This window comes from Sceloporus occidentalis, unplaced genomic scaffold (genome assembly GCF_023333645.1).
Source record: "Sceloporus occidentalis isolate IW3139 unplaced genomic scaffold, rSceOcc1.0.p SCAF_1, whole genome shotgun sequence".
NCBI lineage: Eukaryota > Metazoa > Chordata > Lepidosauria > Squamata > Phrynosomatidae > Sceloporus > Sceloporus occidentalis.
Genome location: NW_028316981.1, coordinates 182,940,524 through 182,964,469, shown reverse-complemented (window position 1 = coordinate 182,964,469; position 23,946 = coordinate 182,940,524). Strand labels below are relative to the sequence as shown.

General features: G+C 43.6%; 1 protein-coding gene across 1 annotated transcript in view; it reads right to left on the bottom strand.

Annotated features, from left to right (window-relative positions):
* Window positions 1-14,569, bottom strand: part of LOC149322990 (uncharacterized) — a 28,104-nt gene extending 13,535 nt beyond the window's left edge. Inside the window, exons 1-5 of the mRNA XM_089509759.1 lie at window positions 14,312-14,569; window positions 9,628-9,915; window positions 6,763-7,923; window positions 4,057-4,172; window positions 1,463-1,595 (exon numbers count right to left, since the gene is read on the bottom strand). Coding sequence (XP_089365885.1) covers window positions 1,463-1,595; window positions 4,057-4,172; window positions 6,763-7,923; window positions 9,628-9,915; window positions 14,312-14,516 — 1,903 coding nt within the window. The 5' untranslated portion in view covers window positions 14,517-14,569. The remainder of the gene's footprint in view (window positions 1-1,462; window positions 1,596-4,056; window positions 4,173-6,762; window positions 7,924-9,627; window positions 9,916-14,311) is intronic.
* Window positions 14,570-23,946: the final 9,377 nt, after the last annotated feature.

Genomic DNA, 23,946 nt, shown 5'->3' with positions numbered 1-23,946 from the left:
AAAGACAAATAAATGGGTCCTAAAGCAAATCAAACCTGAACTCTCCCTAGAAGCCAAGATGACTAAACTGAGGCTATTGTACTTGGGCCATATTGTGACAAGACATGACTTACTGGAAAAGACAATAATGTTTAGTAAGGTAGAAGGCAGCAGGAAAAGAGGAAGACCACATTCTAGGTGAATAGACTCAATCAAGGAAGCCACAGCCTTGAATCTGTAAGACCTGAGCAGGGAGAGTGATGACAGGGGGACTAGGAGGGATCCAGAAGTCAAAGTTGACTTGATGGTAGTTAGCAACAACAAACTGGGGCATCCGGCCACATTGCCAGATGAAGGAGTAGCCAACCTGCATGAATACCTTTCCACACCATTTGAATTGAGGACAACAACCACGTCTTGACAAAATGTAGACCTTGGCTGACATCGTCACCTTTCTTTTAAATTCTCCTGTATGATTTTTAACACCTTTTCTCTGATGAAGAAGCCAGTGGAGCTTCGAAAGCTTGCAACAGGTATATTGTGCATTTTGCTTGGTCCAATAACAGTATCACTGTTTTGTAGATTTTGGCTATTACTGTACTTTGCTATATGGCCAACACAACTACCCTGGATATGTTTGATGGGAAATAGTGACAATAATACCTAGAGGCCTGTCCATAAGTAACTTATTCTTAGCCTTACCTACCAATATGGGGATAACTACACAGTCTCCTTTCCTACAGGGTTGGTATAAATGACCCTTCCTCAACCTAGTGCCCTCCAAATATACTAACACCTTGCTCTGTCTTTAGTCAGTGCAGTTGGCCATCCTGGCCAAGGAGCAGCTATGGGATGGCTGTTGGAAAATATTTTGGTGCTTTCCTCTCTGTAAAATATGCCTTTAATAATGGCCTGTGCAACTCCTAAATCATTGATGCAATAAAGTCCTGGATTCCTCAGTGATCTTCTATAACAATCAGAACTATGACTTTAATGGGGAAAAATCTATACCAATTTTTTTTTAAATTTTAAAAAGCTCTTGATAGCTAACAAGAATTTAAAACAAACTGCTGAAGTCAGAACAAACCACTGAAGTATTAAAACAACTGATCATCTTCAAGTAATAAAAACAATGTAATATTGCAAGAAATTAAAGGCAAACATTGCATCAAAAGTAATCAGGTAACTGATCTCTGGAAAAAAAATCTGTTCGGTGCTTCTGGACAAGAAGGACATACCCATTTGACACCACATATAAATAATAGCTGTTCTTCACGTTGTGTATTCTGCTATAGGAAACACAAGATATAGCCCATGACCTGGTTATGGCAGAGTTGTACCTGCTGTGAAGAAGCTGAATTAATAGGGTGCCACCTTGTGTATACAAAAGTCCTGGCACCTAGAGACAAGGTCATCAGAGCATGTACAAAAATCACACATACTCCCATCCTAGGAATGGGGCTTTAAAAGAATGTTTCCATACCTCTGAAGTTGTGCCTCTGAAGACCTTCTAAGTGATTGTCGTTCATCTTTAGCTCCTGTAGCGAGCTGGGTAAGGCTGGGATTGTGGTAAGCTGGTTCCCATCTAAATTCAGACGCTTCAGCTTGGTGAGGTTCTGTGTAGGGAGAAGATGGCACAGTGAGAAAAATGTGGCCATGATTAATACTGATAAGCCTTAGTGTTTATTCAGATATTACTGTCTTACATAGCCTCCATTTCACATGAAAACTCGAACACATGTGGTCAAGGCAATATCATAGTCTGGTCAAGATGGCAAAAGTTATTAATGAAGAAGAACTGACAAGCTAGGAGAGGCTGAAGCAGTTTGCTTTTGCCTAAGTCTACTGGGACGGACAAAACTATGACCTCTTCTCTCTTCTCCCCCTCTGTGAGTTAATGGAGGGCAAACTACTGCACCTTTGCACACTAAACTCAGTTTGAGAGTCAGCATGGCATAGTGGTTTGAGTGTTGGAATATGACTCTGGAGACTAGGATTCGATTCCCAGCTCAACCATGAAATCCACTGAGTAATCTTGAGCAAGTCACATCCTCTCATCTTTAGGGGAAGGCATGAACAAACCTCCTCTGAACAAATCTTGCCAAGAAAACCGCATGATATGTTCATCTAAGTTGGAAACTACTTGAAGGCAGACAACAACAACAAAGTCAGTATGCAGCACCTGCGAGTTGAGGACAAAGGGGGAAAGTGGGAGGAGGAGAGAGAAACTGGGACATTTTTAAAGTAGCTGAAAAAGTGGGATGATAGACTGGGACTGTCTTTGGCAGATCAGAACAGCTGGAAGATATGGTAATGTCTTGTGGTGATGAATTCTAATAAGCATTTAAAATTAGTCAGCTATTACTATCCTTCAGATAATCAAGATAATAAGAACCATGGCACAGTGCATGCTTTGTTTATAGACCTAGTTTGTGGAACCTGAGGTGTATGAGCTGTAGATGTCGCCTAATTCCATGTAGCCTATGAAGATGAAGTGACAGAATGAGAAAGGGGGGAAGGAGAGAAAAGAGAAAGGGGTCATTCCCACTTACATTTGAATTGGCACATGATTCACATTCACTCCATGTTGGTGAATCGATTCCAAAAGGTCTATCATTCTCACTATAAAAATGGAGCATTTCATTACCCCCCTGCAACTAATTCTTTTTTTGGCACGATTGTTGTTCCCACTAGTTGGCACCACTTCAAAATGCATGTCAATCATCTGTGTGTCTTCAGTGACGTAAGCGGCAGCCTGGGCAACCTGGCTTGGGAATTATTTTATATATATATTTAAAATAAATAAATTGATAGAAGATGTGATTCACTGTTTTTGCAACTACTTGCAATCAAAGTGCAGCAAGTAGTTGCAAAACCTATGAATCAAATTTTCAATGAATTAATTTTTTAAAAGAAGACCCCTTCCATCCCTGGATCACCCAATCCAACCATGGCGGGGGGGGGGGGGGGACCCATGGGTCCCATCCAGAGCCTTGCCATGCCTGGATCACCCAATCAAGGCATGGCAGAGGTCTTTTTTAAAAAATAAATTCATAGAAAATTTGATTCATTGGTTTTGCAACCAGTTGCAACATCAATAAATTGAATTTCCTATGAACTTATTTTTTTTTTAAAAAAAAAAAAACCACCCATTGGTCACACCACAAGCACAAAGGCAGCACTGAGAAAGGAGGGGAATGGTGGATCTACCAAAAACTGAGGAGGGATGGTAAACACCCCTCTGCCATTAATCTCTCCCCTCCAGAATGATGTGATTCAGATCCATCGTTCCCACTTGTTAAACACGCGGCAAAATCGATTTTTTTCAAAAGAACCCTTTTGAAACTAGTGTCAGGATAAATCGGTTTTTTTGCATTTGCCTTATTTCATCGTGATTGCAATCGACTGCACCAGGATCAGAACCAGTTTCAAATGGGAAAGACAGTCATATAAATCGATCAGGAATTTGCTCTATTTCATAGTGGGAATGAGCCCATAGAGAGAGAGATAAGGTGGCACTGAGAACAGAAGGGACAAAGAAGGAGGTGGGATTGCATAGAGATGGAGTGGAACAGATAGAGAAGAGGGGAAGAGAAAACTAAATGGCATAACAGAGAGACAGTCAATATCACACTACATTATTATTATTATTATTATTATTATTATTATCATGGTATGCTATTTTTCCACTGCTATGGCTGGCTTCTATGGTATTCTAGGGTTTGTAGTTTAGTGAGGCCCAAGAGCTCCCTGGCTCATATTCCTAAACACCCCTCCCTAAACTGCAAATCCCAGGATTCCACAGGAGGAATTCAGTGGTTAAAGTGGAATAACAGCACTATAACAGTGTAGTGTGATGATAGAGGAAAAAGTACAACATACAATCCTATACTGCTCAAACTTCACTTATGCATGGTTTTTGCAGTTCTGTCCAAAACTGGATGTAGCCCTTGACTTTTCCTGTTTATGAGTGATCTTATGAAAAAGTCATCCTCTTTGATGTCGCTGGCCCCAAGTTCAGTTCCTTCTCCTCCCACCACAGTTGCCTTCACTGACACAGCAGTCCTTCCCACTAACCTTAAATGCTTCTGGATGCAGACCTGCAGAATCCAGCTTGTTCTTGCTGAGATCCAACCATTCCAGATTAGGCAAACCCAAGAAAATCCCACCTGGGATGTTGGTGATCTCATTCTCTGGAAAGCAAAAAAGGAAGAAGGGGGAAAGAAGCTGAAGAGGATCATCACCAAGGTGGATATAGTTACAAGGAAAAGGAGGGTAGAATGAGCTGTTTGGATTATGTATTGGCAATGACACCACAAAAACCCAGTTTTGGCCTTGTGTGTGCTTTCTACTTTCATGGTCTTCTAAAATAAATGTTGGACTACAAGTCCCATCATTCCCACTTGTTATGCTGATGACTGAAACCAGGCCTTAGGCTGCTTCACACCAATTTCTGGGCTCAGCCTCATGACAAAATCATAGACCTGGAAGGGACCTTGCAGATTAGACATAAACACAGAAGATCCATCTGGGATGGGATTTTAACTCTTTCCCTTGCCTGTTTTGCTCTGATTCAAATTTCTCCTTGCAAAAGCTGAACTACAGCTCCCATCACCCCCAACCAGTGGAAGGCACCAGGTTTAGGAAGGTCACTTTAGAATTAATAATGGAGTACATAGGTTATTCCAAAGAATCTCTCCATATTTCAGTACATGGCAAAGGAAAGTATTGCTGTTTGGTTAGTTTTTGAGAACTTCAGCTCTAGCTGGTTTTTATCTACCCCAGAGCTCATGGGCAAAGTCAGCAGAAAATATGCCGGTCCTACAAAAAGCAGGGGTAGCCGTCGCCTTAAGACTCTGACCATGCAAACTATGAATTTTATCACACAGGCCCTGGAACAGGCCTGTCGCGTTCTAAAAGGGAATGCGATGAGAACAGGAGGCAGCATAGAATGCTGTTTACTGCACAGGGAGAATGCTGCCACAGCTGCTGCCAGACATTCCCATCGCATTCTGGATGTGTTCCCCAGAGGGCGATTTTCAGGATCGCTTCTCAAGCATTCCTGAAAATCACCCCCTCTAGGACACATCCAGAACATGATGGGAATGTTTGGCGGCAGCGGCGGCAGCATTCTCCCTGTGTGGTAAACAGCATTCTATGCTGCCTCCCGTTCTCATCATGTCCCCTTTTAGAACATGACAGGTCCATTCCAGGGCCTGTGCGATAAAGTTCTGTGTGAGAATTCTCCACAAGGGTTCTTGAATGCTAGCACATATTTGCAGTATGCAAAGGGATCTTGTAGCACCTTTGAGACTAGCTGAGTGAAAGACGTTGTAGCATAAGCTATCCTAAACATAGGGGCTGAACAGATGGCCCCTTTGGGCCAGCTTGCCAGTGCTTCTTTGGACATTGGACTGGGGACGCAGCAACTACCCACACCGTCCATCATCTGGTTGAGCAGGCAGCATGACAGCAGTCTGGGGGTAAATTCAGGGTGTGCAGTGTGCGGCCGCCACACCTCCACTCCACCCTGGCGTTGGCCCATTTGGCTGGTCTGTACAGCCCCTTAGTCTACTTCATCAAATGCAATAGACCAAGTTTATGAAAGTTTATGCTACAACTTCTTTTGCTCAGTTAGACTCAAAAGTGATCCAAGATCTCTTTGCATACTGATATTCCAGATTAACATGGCTATGTCTCTAAAATATACTATGTATACTCATGTATAAGTCTAAACATTTTAATTAAAAAATTGACCCAAAAAAACCTGAGTCAGCCCATCCATGGGTCAATGTAAGTACTGTACTTTAACTCTTATTTTAAAAAGGAACCATCCCCTGGTGAAAGGCAAGAATGTAATCTGTCCTAGAAGTATTGATATACACCCTCTCTGTTCTCTGATCCATCTAGCCTTTAGGGTGAGCACAAAAAGTTATGCCTGCTGAAATTTTCTAGGTTCTTTGGCATTGTTTTCCTTTGCTTCATCCATTTAGATCCTTTGTTACATGCCCCTAAGCTTTACCCTTGATTTATCCACACTTCACATCAAAATCCATAATTTCGGCCCTAAAACCTGCCCTCAGTTTTTACATGAGGCTGACTTATAGTGGAGTATACAGTGGACCCTTGTTATACGCTGGGGTTTGGTTCCAAGATCCAAAGTGTATAACAAAATCTGTGTATGCTCAAGTCCCATTAAATATAATGACATAGCAAAATGGTATCCCTTATAAAAAATAGAAAATCAAGGTTTGATATTTGAAATTTATACTTTTTTGAACGTTTTCAAACTGGATGCTTGAATCTGTGTATAAAAAATCCATGTATAAGAAGGGCCTACTGTATACAGTATTTGCAGCTTTGGTTTCAGCCTGATACAGATCTTACTGGGATGACAATCATGTGGTTCTCCAGATGTTTTTGGGTTTTTTTACTGCAAGTCACAGCAGCTCTAGCGAGGATAGCCAATGGTGAGGAGGAGTGCTGGGAACTGTAGCCCAGCAACATCTGAACAGCTGCACAATTCCTAGTCCCAACCTAGTATGTGAATTCTGCAGGTGCAGAGAGGACCCCAGAGTGGAATTTGGGTATGCATAATGTCTGTTACACCTTGATTTTACATTAAGTACTGTTGAAATCACTAGGGATTATTTCTTCCTAGACCTGCATAGGATTGCACTCTTAGTGGGGCCAGCAGAGTGTATAAACCAGGAACAAGTTTGGGAAAGGGAAGCTGGCTGCAAGGGTGGATTGGAGATCCCCTTCACTCCCTCAGGGAATCACCTGCCAGATACAGGGTTTTGAGCACGGAGTCATTCAGTTTGGGCACGTGTTTAAGGCGGGCATTGCCACAAGCAATGGCGTGTTCAGAAAGCAGGCAAGTCATTGGCAAGGATGGCATCATGGGTTCACCCCTTCCCGTTGGTACTGTGAGCCGCCATCTTGGTGTAACTGTTCCAACTCTGATGCCCTTCCGATGAGATGGTCCATGTTCTTTCACTACAGTCTCTGTTTGAGAGGTTTTCCTCAAAGGGGCACTAGATACATTCCTTGCCCCTGTGTGGCCATGAATTCTGTGGAGAGCCCCATGCTTTGTCCCTCCCAGTTCCTGGCTGAGATTTCTCTGGGGGGCAATGGGCTCTTTCTTCAGCAAGTCCCAGCTGGCATTCTTGTGAGGATGTCCGCTCTCCTTTCTAACCTCAGTCCAGGTGATATTCCTTTGGTGGGTGCTGTGTCTGCTCCTTGGCAGAGCCTGGCTAGCATTCCTAAGAGAAGGCCTGAGCCTTTCCTGTGGCACCACCCAGCTGGCATTCTTCTGGGAAGGAATGGGAGCCTTCCTAGCTTGAACCCAGCTCATATTCCTGTGCACAGTGCCAGGTTTCTTCTCTGGTAGTACCTGGCTGGCATTTCTGTGAGGGACAATGGGCTTCTTATATGATTGTGCCCGGCTGGTATTCCTCTGGAAGATGGCTTGCTTTAGTTCTGGCGATGCCCCACTGATGTTCATGAAAGGTGTGCTATTGTCTTTCCCTGGCAGGTCCCGGCTGACATTTTTGTGGAGAAACCTAGCCTCTTTTGCCTCCTGTGCCTGAGTGATTTTCCTTGCGGGATTATTAGGCTCCTTCTGCATCAGTGTGTGGCTGTTATTTCTGTGGCGAGTGTGATGGTCCTTCCCTGATGAGAAGAGGTTCTTCTTTGGCAACAAGGTCCGGGTGGCATTTCTAGGGAGGAATTTGGGCTCTTTTTTGTTTTTTAGAGGAACATTTTTGGGAGCAGGACTAGAACGTTCTTGGTTTTCATTTCTGTGCCAAGAACTTGACACTTTTCCTTTCTGTGAATGAGTTGCATTCCTGTGTGTGACTGCAACATATTCTTTTCTTGCCTTTGTCCTGTGGGAAGCAACCTCTCCCTTCACTGGTATTTCCTTTGCATGATGGCTCAAACCTGCAAGGATAGGATATGTACAATGAAAAGTAAATCCACCCCACGGCACCCACTGGACACCCCTACTCCCCAGTTAACATGGAGTCCAACACCTGATAAATAGACAGCATGGAACACTCTGGCACAAGTATAGCGTAGTTCTTGAAAAAGTCCTGTTCATGCAAAGATGGCTTGCTATGCAGAACTTTTCTGCTTCCCATAGATTGATAGCCAGAGGGGATAGGATGGTTAGCTTGTTGGATGAAGACTGCATACCCTCCTACATTTCACAGATGGAAACATGGATACATGTGGCAGAGCAACCTCCAATTGTAGTCAAGATGGCAAAAGATATGAATGAGGAAAAGCACAAAAGTTAGGAGAAAAGGACTTGGGACAGTTGGAAGGTATAGAACTTTCTAAATTCAAATCCTCACTTGAGAACAAAAGAATCACATCCTCACTTAGCCATGAAGCTTACTTGTATCTAAGTCTAACCTACACCTCACTGGGTTGCTGTGAGACTAAACATGAGGAAGAGAACCATGCATGCTACCTTGAGTTCCTTGGAGGAAAGGCATCATGTAAATGCAACTCATAAACAAGCCTTGTACAGCCAGTGGATCCTAAAATTCACCATGTTAAAACTGATATGATAAAGTCCTCTCTGTAGAGTGAAGAACAAAGGAAAAAAACCTTTATTGGCCAACCACTTAGCTTTGCATACTGCTCTTTTGCCAGGTCAAACCAATGGGATACTCAAGCAGCCTCCTGTACTGTGGCCACCTGTGATATCATACAATGTAGGGATTCCCACTGCTGAGACACATTTTCCATTATGCCTGTAGTAAAGCCCAGCATGGAAACCTGACACTCTTGGACAACTGCTAGAGCTTGGTGCCCTCATGGGGTTTATCAGAACTGGGTCTAGCATGGGACATCTGGGACTCAGTGGGATATCTGCCATTTATATGTCCCACTGAGCTCTTTGAGCAATGCAACATTGGGCTGTGTTGGAAAATTCAAAATCACAGCAGAAAGAGACCAAGACCCAAGATAATTTAATGTGTTTCAGAAAGCATGGTATAATAGTTTGAGCATTGGACTAGGACACTGGGAGACCAGAGACATTCATCTATGGAAACACACTGGGTGACCTTTGGCAAGTCATACTCTCTCAGCCTCAGAGGAAGGTAAAAGCAAACCCTCTCTGAACAAATCTTGCACACAAAAAACCCTATGAGAGGTTCAACGTAAACTGGAGCTGACTTGACACTATATAATAACAACTTGTTGTTTGTAAGTAGTTATCTCCCAGCTCTAAATTAAATTTCCTAGTTTTTTACACTTGTAGTGAAATTTAAAATGACAGCTTGTCATCATCAGACACTGATTCCAGATAAAACCAAATCCACATTTCACACACACACACACACACACACACACACACACATACACACACAGAGTCATGCCCTTCTAATCCATACGAATTAATCCCAAATCATCTCTTTACATCAGGTGAGTAGCAAGAACTTCAGGGTAGTTACTCAGAAGCAACCCCCATTGTGTTTAATGGATTCCCTCCTGAATGTGAGATTGTTTGAGGGTGGGCCCTAAACTAGGAAGACACACTTTAAAAATGGTAGTAGGGTTATATACCTGCTGACAGGCCTGCCCCTATTCCCTTATCCCCACCCTTGTTCATATTTCTTTGGGAGTACTTACCCCCTGCGTGGCTTAGGCTGACGTTTGTATTAGAGCCAGTAACTTCGGTTCTGGCAGTGGTACTGTTGGCCTCGTTTTTCTTAGTGCCCAACACCTTCTTCTCAGCTTGGGCTAGTTCCTCCTTCTTGACCACAACTCCTTTCCCCAGACTTTGGCTGTCCAGGTGACGAACAGCTGGCTCCTTTCTCCTCAAGATGCTGTTCTTCTGAACTGAAAACGTTCTTCCTTTCCGGTGGAATTCTTTTTCTGCTGTCACACTTCCTGCACCTGCTGCAGACTTGGTTGTCTCTGTAGAAATCAGTCAGGAAAGAGAAAACCAGGATATCTGTGTTATTTTCTTATGAACATACACCTTGATCTGTATCAAGGTCAGTTCCTATCATAGCACCACGTTTGTGATGCAAAAACTAGCTGAGAAATACAGTCTCCTCAAGTCCCTCCTCCCATATGTGCTAGACTGCAATTCCCATCATTTCTAGCCATCGTGGCAAACGGGAATTATTGGAGCTGTAGGGGATTACTACACATGGCTTTTAAACTATGATTATACTCGGGGGGGAAACAGCTTTGGCAATACTTATTGCATGACGATGCTTCTGACCTATAGCCCCTGAGTCTCACAAGCTCGATTAGTCTGTCCCTATTCATTGATGCAGGAAACTCGTCAATGATCTTACAATCATGCTAGTTCCCAGATGTGAAACATCAATGCCAGGGCAGTTGTGATATTGGCAGTCACATGGTGTCAGTGTCTACTCCTCTCCCGTTGTCCCCAAGCAGGCTGGTTGCATTTTTTCTCCCTTGAATTTATTTACTTTTCCTTTTAAAATTACATCACTGCAGCAGAATTTTGTTGTGTGAAAAAGTGAAAATAAAAGTAATTTTTTAAAGGAAGGAAGGAAGGAAGGAAGGAAGGAAGGAAGGAAGGAAGGAAGGAAGAGGAAGGAAGGAAGGAAAGAAAGGTAGGGCAAAGGACAAGGAGGTGGAGATAAAGGGGAGTCCAGAAGAGAGTGTGATGGCCGAAGCAGCCTCACTATTTCAAAGATGTATGTTCTATTTTTTTAACTGACACAATTGTGGCAAGAAAGGGTCTCATGCGATAATATCCATAGTCCCAAAAAAACCTGGAAGGGCCCAGATTGAAGGAGGCTGCCCTAGGATACCTTTAATTGAGCAGGCAGAGATGATTTGCTTTTCAGTGGTTGGAATCATTAGTAGGAAGAAGCAGGTTTAGCTCCTGCGTCAGTTGTGCTCAATCTGGGAGCTGTATTATTAAAAAATACCCTTTCCAGAGCCCAGAATGATCTACCTAGATGGCCACCATCACTCACTCTAGTAGTGTCCATGAGCACAAAGCAGAAGATCAGCTGCATAAAGCATTTATCACTACCAAGTAGATGGGCACTGGTATCTAATCCCAGGCTATTTATTGTTTTCCTTGATCGGAATGTTATAACCAACTGTAGGGGGTGGTGCTCATCTCCGTTACAAAGCCAAAGAGCCTTTGTTGTCCGTAGACAACTCTGGTGGTCATGTAGCCAGCATTTATTGTTTACTGCCCTCAAATCAGCCTTGACTCATGGCAACTCTGTCCTTAACTGCCCTGCTCAGGTCCTGCAGGCTCAGATCCATGGCCTTGTTGATTGAGTCTATCCATCTGGTATGTGGTCTTCCTCTCTTTCTACTGCTTTCCACCTTTCCTAGCATTCTTGTCTGTTTTACTGAGTCATCTCTTGTCATGTTGTTGCCAGGGTATGACAACCTCAGTTTAGTCATCTTGGCTTCCAGGGAGAGTTCAGGATTTATCTGTCCTATGACCCATTTGTTTGACTTTCTGGCAGTATCCTCAGCACTCTTCTCCAGCACCACATCTGAAATGAATTGATTTTCTTTCTATTGATTTTCTTCACTGTCCAGCTCTGACATTCATACATGATGATGGGAAATACAATGGCTTAGACAAGCCTAACTTTGGTATTCAGTTTCATATCCAGGCTATAGCAGGTCACAGAAAGCTTAATGGCCAGCCACCTCCTTCTTCCATTTGAGGTCACTGGGTGATCATACCAATACAGGTACAATACAGGTTTGAGTGAATGTATGTACAGTACCAGAGTAAGAAAAAGGAGTGATTGGAAGATACACAGAGAAGTGCACAGAAATCTGGGTTTTCAAAGTGAAAGGGAAGGAGCTGTTCTTGAGATAGTTGTTTGCTTACATATGGAAAACCTCATATTGTGCACATGTAAATAAATCAACATTACCATTAACTTCCTGAGCTCTCCTCCTGCATAAGAGCTCTCCTCCTGCACGCCAACAGTGGAGTCTGATACGTGGTTTATTCTGCAGTAATTCTCACCCTCTTATCTTACTCTCTAGTATGATTGCACCAGTATCCATGGGCCCATTAATAGACTGCTCCTTCATCATTAATCATGATAAACAGGAATCAATAATGTTTCCATTATCCTAGGAACAGGAAACCTTTAATTAAAGTAACAGGAGTCCCAAGAAGCCAATAGTACTTTATCTATTGCACTGTGGCCCAAAACAGATGGGCCTCAAAGTGCAGCTTCTGGCTTCTTCGAGGGCATGGCATGGCATGCAGACAATACTTGCCCCTAATGTGGCCAGAAGTTGGACCAAGGCTGCTTAAAGCAGCGTGAAGCCAGCAAGAAAAGGAATGGCAAAATGCTGCTCCTTTTGCTGGCGGTCCATTCAGTACCATGGCAGTGCCCAGCTTCAGGACTGTGGCATCCAATTGCTGCAGTCCCGTGCCAACTGGGACTCACTTGCAGCTGAACCCCAAAGAAGAGCGACCATAGCATTTTACTGCACAGGAGTCTTGCAGAGCTTTAGAAGAATTTTGCCTGTCATGAACAGCACTGTTTTGGAATCACTCCCTTCTCCCAATAAATACCAACATCACAAATCAAGTCAGGGAAAAAAAACCTGAGAGAACAACAAACAGTGGTTTGATGATAAAAGCATCCATTTTCTCCATTAAAAAGTGAATCATGAAGGATGGCAAGTTCAGGTATTGTGAAGGCAACCATGAAAGGTGGGATAGGATCCCGGCTCCCTGATAAATATTCATTGAAAATAGGAAATTTCCATTATTTTACCTAAAGTTGCTCAACTGATGGTCCTCCAAAAAACAATCAGGGCACCCAAAATTTCTTTTCTGATCTCCAGAGTAATCTGGGCTGTCTTTTGGGCCATTGCATTACTGCAAAACAAATACATGGATGTGCTTCTGCCACAGGTCCTAATCAATGTTTCAACTCACTTCTATGGGAGCACACTGCTCATATACTCACAATCCATAACATTTAGAGCACACACTCTATAATCCACACAATTCTCACCACTCCATAACACTGTGTGCATTATGATGTCTCATGTAGCCATGCTTACCACCAACTTGGCTGAAATGTCCCTCTCGCTCTGTCTATACCCAACTGATGGTGACCAGCTGTGGGAGTAAAATCCTACCTGAGCCTGTAATATTTTGGATGGGTGACAACTATAGCTCTTAGGGTTGAGAGAGGAGGAAGCATGGACCAGTGCAGGCTGTCATACCTGGGGAAGGGCAGTTTGGGATTTGGAGCTGGTTGGAGGGCACAGAGGATAGCGAAATGGGTATTTGAAGCTTACTCTGTGTGGAATTGTCCTCAGTGGTGAGATGCTGGTTTCAGTTTGATCCCTTTCACTGTTTTGCAGCATGGTGGGCCCTTGGTATCTGCCAGGGTTTGGTTTTCTCTGTAGATACTCAAATCCATAGATGCTCATGTTCTGTTATAGACAATGGCATAGTAAAATGGCTTAATTTTGCCTCATATAAAATGGCAAAACCAAGGTTTGCTTTTTGGAATTTTTTTGGTGGGGAGGGGGATATTTTCAAAGAGAGCCAGCATGGTGTAGTGGTTTGAGCATTGGACTGTGATTCTGGAGACTAGGGCTCAATTTCCAGCTCAGCCATGAAACCCACTGGGTTACCTTGCTCAAGTTACATGCTCTTAGCCTCAGGGGGGACAATGGCAAACCTCCTCTGAACGAACAAATCTTGTCAGGGAAGCCCAATGATTGGGTCATCTTAGAGAGGGTCACCATAAGAACTGAAGGCATGCAACAACAACAAATATTTTCAAGCTGTGGATGGTAGAATCCGCAGATACAGAGGGACAACTGTAGTTCACAAACCAACCCATCTAGCCTCCCTGTTACTTTTTTACTTTTACTGCTTGGAAAAGTAAATTTTGGGACTACAGTCTCTAGAATCCCACAGTGTCTGTGCCAGCGAGGGGAATCTGGGAACTGTAGTCTAAAACCAGTAACTTTTGCCAGCTTTCAAAGATTCAGCCATGCACAGACACATGCACAGTAGAATCAGTATGTACAGAGATCTTCTAGCATCTTTGAGACTAACTGAAAGAAAGAAGTTGGCAGCATGAACTTTCACAGACTTAAGTCTACTTAAGTCTACAAATACATCTGAGGAAGTAGACTTAAGTCTACGAAAGCTTATGCTCCAACTTCTTTCTTGTCTCATAGGTGCTACAAGATCTCTCTGTTTCCCCCAGCTTTGTTCTGTTTCCCACCCCATCTCTTTTTAAAGCCCTTTCCTGATAAGAGTCCAGCAAACACTCCTAACCTTTTCTCCTACCCGCTTGCCCCAACTCACCTTCCACTGCCACACCTTTTCCTGGGATGAGCTCACTGGCTGTGAGCTGGTGTTGGCTCTTCGCTGGCTGGGCTGGCACCTTTAGGGCAGCTGGAGAGGAGGGGGGACTCAAGCCCTGGGTAGGGCTTTTGGGTTTTTTCCTGGCAGCCCAGCCAGGAGGAGCCCATAAGGCCAAGACCAAGAGAGCAAGGAGAAGGAGCTTCATCCTTTTACTGCCTTCTTGATTGCAAGCCTGCTGCTCTCCAGGCTGGGATCCCCACTTGGTTGCATATATTCTTCCCATACAGTGAGAGGTTTTATATTCTTCATCCCCACAACTCTCTGGCAATGGTGGAGGAAGAAGGAGGAGGGGTAGCACAGCTTTGACTGGAGCAAAGGCTCTGGCAGTACCAAGGGGGGCTTTGGAAATTCATGCCAGTCACAGGATGCAGCCCACCTCATACAGGGGAGTTTGTTTCGGAGCACCTGGCCAGGCTCCGAGGCCTCACTCCAATGAATGGTGCTTCTGTGCCCGTACACACAGCCAACTACTGTCCAGAAGCCATGAGCTGCTCCTGTTGAGAAGGAGACCTCCCTCCCTTTCCTCTCCCACTTCCCTCAAGCTTAGCTGGCCCATCTCTCACTGCACAGTGCCAAGTCTGTGACTACAGGCACCAGCATCCCACTCCTACTAGAGTGGTAAGGATTTTTACTGGCTTCAGGATATAGGCAAGACTAGAGGCCTGCTGGAGTCAGGGATTTGGACAGCTTGCAAAGACTGTCTTGAATTAGCTCCCCTCCCTCCTTTTTTGGTCAGGTTAAGTCTTCCTATATCGGGAAATTCAAAATATTTCAAAAAACAAAACATTTTTCAAGGGTGGCTGAGACAGTTCCACCTTTGCTTTCTGATGGTTCATGTACACAAAGGTTTAGTGTACACAAACTTCATTTCCTGCACAAAATTATTAAAAATATTGTATAAAATTTCCTTCACATTATGTGTATAAGGTGTATATGAAACATAAATGCATTTTGTATTTGGACTTGGGTCCCATCTCCAAGATACCCTATTATGTATGTATATATAAATACAGTTATTAAAAAAGCAAAACACCTCTGGTCTCAAGCATTTCAGACAAGGGGGACTCAACCTGTAGGAGAATCAGCACCATATCTCCTAAAACAGTTGCTTCCAAGGGGTTGTTCCCACTAGGTGAAACCCCGCGTTCTGAATCGAATCCAAGCAGTGGCGTTCCTATTAGGATCCGATTTAAACCTAGAACGGTTCTAGAGCAACCCGCAATCGTCCCCACTACAAATCGAATCGTAGAGCGGGATAGAAATTTAATTCGAGCTTTCATCATTTAACGCGTGTTAAAAAAACACTAGGGTCCGATCTACGTTTTTCCATTGATTCGAGTTAGGAACCGGAGTATTTAAATAGGAACGACAGCCTTTGAATCGTGTTAGATGGATGGGAGGAGCGGACTGCGTTGGGGCTGGCCTTGGGGGAGTTGCCCTTTCTGTCCCCATCTGTCATGGCTGTCGCCATTTTTGCTTCCCTCATCCCTTTGTCCGCTGTGGTCTTTCAATAAGAGATAAGGATTATTTTTATTTTTGCAACCTCCCCTCTGTGTGGGGAGAGCCCATTTCTAACGGAGGAGAGGCAGGAAGGGAAGGCTCCTCTCGAAGAGGCATTCCCTGCCCGCTTGGGCTCTGATCTCGCCCAGACAGGGAAGGGAAGGCTCCTCGCGAGGAGGCATCTGATCTCGCCCAGGCAGGGAAGGGAAGGCTCCTCGCGAGGAGGCATCTGATCTCGCCCAGGCAGGGAAGGGAAGGCTCCTCGCGAGGAGGCATCTGATCTCGCCCAGGCAGGGAAGGGAAGGCTCCTCGCGAGGAGGCATCTGATCTCGCCCAGGCAGGGAAGGGAAGGCTCCTCGCGAGGAGGCATCTGATCTCGCCCAGGCAGGGAAGGGAAGGCTCCTCGCGAGGAGGCATCTGATCTCGCCCAGGCAGGGAAGGGAAGGCTCCTCGCGAGGAGGCATCTGATCTCGCCCAGGCAAGGAAGGGCTCTGATCAATGGGGGGGGGGGAATAGAGCCTTTCTCCCTCCATTTCTCAAATGGAATCTGCCTTCTCCTCCAACCCTGGAAAGAGAATCTTTGGGAAGAGTGCTCCCTCCCTGCATTTCCAGCAGCCTCCTTCATTGATCTCTGTGCTCTCTGAAGGGATTCTCCCTGGCTGTCTTTTGGGAGACATGAAGAGGGGATGCTGTCATGGAAAACCTATCCCATAGTTCCTCTGGAAAGAGCTTGGGTTTCCTTAATTCGCTTTGCCAGAAGCCTCCCCCATTGATCTCTGTGCTCTCTGAAGGGATTCTCCCTGGCTGTCTTGGGAGACATGAAGAGGGGATGCTGTCATGGAAAACCTATCCCATAGTTCCTCTGGAAAGAGCTTGGGTTTCCTTAATTCGCTTTGCCAGAAGCCTCCCCCATTGATCTCGGTGCTCTCTGAAGGGATTCTCCCTGGCTGTCTTTTGGGAGACATGAAGAGGGGATGCTGTCATGCAAAACCTATCCCATAGTTCCTCTGGAAAGAGCTTGGGTTTCCTTAATTCGCTTTGCCAGAAGCCTCCCCCATTGATCTCTGTGCTCTCTGAAGGGATTCTCCCTGGCTGTCTTGGGAGACATGAAGAGGGGATGCTGTCATGGAAAACCTATCCCATAGTTCCTCTGGAAAGAGCTTGGGTTTCTTAAATTCGCTTTGCCAGAAGCCTCCCCCATTGATCTCGGTGCTCTCTGAAGGGATTCTCCCTGGCTGTCTTTTGGGAGACATGAAGAGGGGATGCTGTCATGCAAAACCTATCCCATAGTTCCTCTGGAAAGAGCTTGGGTTTCCTAAATTCGCTTTCCTAAATTCGCTAAATTCACAAACAGTCAATGAAATGGAAACGATGCCAAAAGATAAATCGCTTCCAAATATTCCGGATTAACGTTACGTCATTCTGACGTACTATTGATTGACAGCTCCAAATAAGGTATGGAGGAGAAGAATCGCTTTATTTAAACACCGATTTCATGCCAAGTAGGAACGCTTGCAGGTAAAAACTTCGATTTAAATAACCAGATGGGAACGATGAACAAAGCGATTCGGATAGCGGGATAAGAACAGTGTTATTTTGAATCGATTTTATTAAAAACGTTGTATTTTAAATCGTTTCAAATCTTAAGTGGGAACAATCCCCAAATGTTGTTCATGGCTTCAGAGCTAGGAAAAGTTTGGTTTTTTGGGATACAGTTCCCAGGATTCCCCAGGGCCATGCTAGTTGAAGGAATTATCTGTTATCAATAAGGAATTTTCCTAGGCTCTGTTCTCAGGCATTCTGAAGCTGAGGGTTGGTCTGCAGGGAGACAACCTTGGTATAGTACCAGTAGATACTTGTGACTGAAATACAAAGAGACCTTGCTCTTCATTGCTGTATACAGCCTTCAGGGCTGGCCCAAGAGATTTTGCTATCTCAGGAGAGTAGTGAATGATACACACATCAAATTCTTTTGGCATTTGAGGTAAAGAAACACGACTATGGCACTCTTCTCCTTGAAGCAAACATAAATTCGTAATGAATTAAGAATTTTCTGCTCTTTTATGATACCCAAAACCTATTGCCTTGGATGGCTGCCTGGCACTACCAGATCCAGGATAATTTTTTAAGTAATGTAAATCAAGGTATTACACAGGTCCAAAAAAGACATTTATCGTAAATCATAGGTTACAGATAATAACAAAGCTATTATAAAATATAAAATTCATAAAAGGAGTGAAAAAAGGCTGACAATGCTAAAATGCACGCATATATGTAAAAATAATTAATAATAATTTAATAATTTGTTTTATTTATATACCGCTGTTCCAAAGATCATAGCGGTGAACAGCAAGTAAGCTAATTAGCAAGAACAAAATCCTCTACATATGACAACATTGGAAGGTATGCAGACGTAATAGACCTAGCTATATCTCTGTTGGAGCCAGTGCGGTATAGTTGTTTAAGTGTTGGACTAGGACTCTGGAGATCAGGGTCTGATTCCCCACTTGGCCACGAAACTCAGTAGGTACCCTTGGGCAAATCACATGCTCTCAGCCTCAGAGGAAGCCAGTGACAAACCTCCACTGAACAAATCTTGCCAAGAAAACACCATGATAGGCTCGCCTTAGGGTCACCATAAGTTGGAAACAACTTGAACGCACACAACAACAATCACAATAATAGGTCTCTCTAAGTTATTGTGCATTAATGGAGAATAATAACGATCGTCAGCCCCATGGTAATGTCATACCTTCCAATGTTTCATAGGCGAAACCTGGGACTTGTTTGGACATGCCATTTCAGAGTATGGTCAAGATGGAGAACGTTATTAATAAGGAAGCAAAGATAAGCTAGGGGAGGCTGCAGCAGTTTGCTTTTGCCTGAGCCTCCTTGGAAGGACAAGACTCCATCTCCTCCCTTCTCTCCCATTGTCAATTAACTGAGTGCTAACTAATTCTTCCACTTTGAACACAGTTTACAGCAATTGCAATTAACGAAGGACAAAGTGGGAAAATGGGAAGAGGAAAAAGAAACTGGGATATTTAAAAAAGAGATGAAGGACAACAGAGGATTAATGGAAATTCCCTGCCAAATCAGGACTGTTGGAGGGGATGTTATCCCGCAGTGATGAAAAAATAACTTGTTACATTACTTGTAGTACTACTTGTTACTTTTCTATTACTTTTTTGAGAGAAAAAATCCCTAGTATTCATAAGAGAATGACATACAACTTTTAAAATTTATCAAAATGCCACTAAAACTTCATGTCTACAATAATTTTTGAAAGTTACTAATTACACTAATAAAGAGTATTTGTGGTGAAGAGCAGGGTATAAATACTCTAAATAAAATAAAATAAAGTAAATTAATTCCTGGTCCTTGTTATTTTTGTGTATCATCATTACAAAAGTAACTTGTTGCCCCAAAGGCATGACTTTTTTTCATACCTCTAAAGGCAACAAGTTACAAGTAAGTACTGTACATCAGATGTAACTTGTTACTTCTAATCTCTATGTTAGTGATACTTCTAATATTAGTTCCAGTGAGTATAAGGCCCAGAATTTAACTAGCTCATAACAAAATGAACACAACGTACTCCTGAAGCCTCTCATTAGCAACCAAAAAGAAGAAGAAGAAGTGGAGCCAGGAAATATATTTTCTCCCAAAGGCTGGCACACTGTCCATGAGTTGACAATTTTCCTAGCAAAACTATGCATCTCAGGAACAGCCCCAAACAGGCCTCTTTCGTTCATGCAACAGTGGAAACTTGTAGCTATACCAATATTATTAGAAACTACAGCTCCCATGATCCCTGACTGTTAGCCAAACTGACTGGAGCTGATGCAACGTGTTCACTTCTGCATAGAAGGCTTTTTAATGAGGCTGAACATCTTTACTATTGTGCTTTCTCAAGAACACTCAGAGAAACAGCAAAATGGAGCTGGGGACAAAGGGGAGAAGTGGGAGGAATAGAGAGAAACTGGATTGTTTTAAGTGTATCTGAAAAAAACAGTAGACTGTTCCTGCCAAACTGGAACAGTTGGAAGGTATGAGATTAGCTGCCAAAATGTGTTTATTTGCCAGATTCAAGCTTTTAACTTTGCTTTTAACCTTTGAAGCCTTTTGCCTCAGGGATTCTGTCCTCCCTCCTTCGATACCATTGACCACGGTATCCTTCTGGAACGCCTGAGAGAGATGGGCATTGAAGGCACTGTATTGCAGTGGTTCCGGTCCTACCTCTCGGGGAGGTTCCAGATGGTGTTGCTTGGGGACAGTTGTTCGGCCAAGAGGGAGCCCAAATCGGGCGTCCCTCAAGGCATGATTCTGCCCCCAATGCTGTTTAACATTTACATGAAGCCGCTGGGTGAGATCATCCGGAGACATGGGGCGGGGTGTTATCAGTACGCTGATGACACCCAAATATATTTCTCTATGTCTCAGACTGAAGCAGTGACTAAGGATGGCATCTCTCCTCTGAATGCCTGCCTTGGGGCGGTAATGGACTGGATGAGGGAAAACCGACTCAAGCTGAATCCAGGTAAGATGGAGGTACTCGCTATAGGAACCCTGAATCCAGGAATGGAGTTGTGTCAGCCAGTTCTGGATGGGGTCACACTTCCCCTGAAGGATTCTGTTTGCAGCTTGGGGGTGCTCCTTGACTCGTCGCTCCAACTGACAGCTCAGGTGGATGCGACAGTCAAGAGCGCCTGCTATCACCTTCGTCTGATACGCCAACTGCGTCGCTTCCTGGAGCCGAGGGACCTGGAAACAGTAGTACATGCACTGGTAACCTCTCGATTGGACTTCTGTAATGCGCTCTACTTGGGGCTACCCTTGTGCCAAGTTCGGAAACTTCAGTTGGTATAAAATATGGCAGCCAGATTGATCACGGGAACTTCTAGGAATGACCATATAACACCGGTCTTGAAGTCCCTGCACTGGCTGCCTATTAGTTTCCGGGCAAAGTACAAGGTGTTGGTGATTACCTTTAAAGCCCTACATGGCTTGGGCCCAGAATACTTGAAGGAACGCCTTCTTCCCTATTGTCCGTCCCGCACACTAAGGTCCTCAGGAAGAAATCTACTACAGTCAAAAAAATCTAGGTTAACATCAGTTTCCTAGAGGGCCTTCTCTACTACTGCTCCTAAACTATGGAACGACCTGCCGGAGGAGATCCGTCACATTTTCACTCTGACAGCTTTTAAGAAAGCACTCAAGATGGATTTCTTCCAGCAGGCCTTTCCCACATAGTTACCCTCCCCAGATATAGAGATATTGTCCCCTCATTTGTCTATTCTTCCCCGCCTATGTTTCCGCCTTTTTGTTAAATGCTTTTAATGCTTTTAATGTTTTTTATACTATTATTGTTTAATTCTGTTTTAGTACTGGTATGGGGGGGGGGCGGTAGGTCTAGGGCTTGATTTTTAGCTGTATTGTAATTGATGTATTTTATTGTTGTAACCCGCCCGCAATCTTCGTGATTGGGCGGGCTATAAATAAATCTTTATTATCTTTATTATTATTATTACTTTATCCTGAGATTGGCATCAAGATTTTCTTCTTCCTCTAAGAGCAGCTCAGGTATGAGAGTGTGTCAGCTGAAGAACATGTCTTTTCTGTAGTAGCCCCACAATGGCAGAATGTTTTTCCCAAAAGAATCTTCCCTTGCACCTGACACTGGCATCTTTTGGGCTCCAAGCAAAGCTGCATTTATTTTACAAAGAGTTTGAATATTATAGAGGCTGTTTTTGTGGCGTTCAAGATATTTGGTGTTTGACCTAGTATCTTGTTCTTGTTGTGTGCCTTCAATTGGTTTTTAACTTATGGCGATCTCAAGGCTATCATAGGGTTTTCTCAGCAAGATTTGTTCAGAAGAAGTTTGCCATTGCTTTCTCCTGAGGCTGAGAGCATGTGAAGTCACCTAGTAGATTTCATGGTTGAGCTGGGATTCAAAGTCTGGGGTTCAGAGTCATAGTCCAACATTCAAACTACTGTATATACTCAACTATAAGTTGACCTCATATATAAGTCGAGAGCAAGTTTGGGGGCAAAATTATGGATTTTTCTATGACCCGTGAATAAGTCTAGGGTAACATTTAGGGGCACACAGCAAACAATCTAAAGGATGAAGCAAAGCAAAACAATGTCAAAGAACTTACAAAATTCCAGCAGACATAACTCTTTGTGAAGTCGAAGGCTTTCATGGCTGGCTTCCATAGTTTTTAGTGGGTTTTTTTTGGGCTATGGCCATATTCTAGAAGAGTTTCTTCCTGACGTTTCGCCAGTATCTTCTGAAGATGCCAGCCACAGATGCTGCTGAAACATCAGGAATAAACCCTTCTAGAACATGGCCACATACCCCCAAAAAACCCACAAAAAACTGTAACTCTATGTGCTTACTGCTAAGACTGGATGGATGAGAGAATAGATGGGGTCGGTGCTTCACATATTACACTCTTGCTTTTCCCCTGGAGATGGTTCCTTCTTTTAAATAAGAGTTAAGATACAGTACTTACATTGACCCATGGATAAATCAACTCAGGGTTTTTGGGTCAGTTTTTTTACCTACATTTCTAGACTTATACATGAGTATATACAGTATGTACCTATATAAAAAGACAGTCAGTGCAGTGTTGCTTTTACAGTACAATTGGCCCTCCGTTTTCATGGGGGAATTCATTTTGGACCCCCGCCCCCCCCCCCCCAAAAAAAACGGAGGCTTGTGCATATTCAAGCCCCACAGGCTTGAATAGGGTGTGCCCCTGTGCCCACTGCCCAGGTGTGCTCACCATTGAAAATATTGGAGGTCTCCCCTCCATGGATATTCAAGGTCGCTGATCTCAGATTCGCGAGTTAGGAGGGGCAATTGTACATTGTTTTATTGTCAGCACCTATATTTATTTACTGTACTACATTGTTCAAGTTTGATATTGATTTTTTTTTCCTATACTAACAGGCCTTCATGTATCTTTTCTTGCAATATTACACTTTTTGAAACGTTTGCAGTGGGAATCAAGGCATAGATTTAATAAAGGAATGAATGAAGCCAGCATTCTTGGGCAACTGCTGGGACTTCAATTAATGCAGCAATTAAGACCTGCTCTCAGCTTTGTGGTGTGGCTTCCTCTCAGACATCATCTCATTTTCTCCCCTATACCTTTCCATTGACATGTCTGCCTGGAAAGATGAAAGGAAAAGGTGAGAAATCAAGAAAGTTATGTCCCTAAGAAGGGAAATTCTCCTGGAAAAAAAAGCTAATGACAGATTTTGGGCCCATTCCCACTATGAAACGCTTCAGATCCTGATTCGAGCTTTATGTCCATAGTTTCCACTGGAAATCGATCCTGAGCCTCATGTGATCGATTCCAGTGGGGGGGGGGGGGAACAGAGCAAATGCAAAAAGCCCAGAGTATTTTGGTAGCTGGGTTTTCGAGTTTTTTCTCCAAGGAATCAATTCTGACATGATTCCAACAGGTGGGAAAGCCATCAGAATCGATTCTGTTTCTGCAGGAGGGACAAGTGGCAGAGAGCTGTCACCATCCCTCCCCAGAGACACCCCCAGCGCTGGTTTTTGTTTGTTTGTTTGTTTGTTTTTAAAAATGTCATTGCAAAATTGCTATATTGGTGAAGCAGCCACTTGCAAAGTGGTCGCTTTAGCAATCGATTTTTTGATAAGAGTTTTTTTTAAAAAGAAAAGAAAGGGGGGTGTAACAAAATTTTCCTATTGTGCCACCCAGCCCCGTCTAGTCAACCTTCACCCTAATGCTGCCACCAAATTATGTAATGCACACCCAAACCACAATCCTTTTCTATGATGGCAGGCACCTGGAAGTTTTTATCCCACAACTGCCACCCGTGTTTTGTATTGTGAGTAGCGTGGTATTAACTCAAGTCCAGGCGTGTCCTTCTTGAATCAAACAAATAAAACTTTATTTACAAGATGGTTTAACAGTGTTGGTTTTAATATACTATCTTATGTAATTTTACTTTCTACTTTGTTACAGTTACCGTTGGGTTTATAAATCTTTATCTAAATCACCAGTTTCTTATAACTAAGATTCACTCAATCCTTC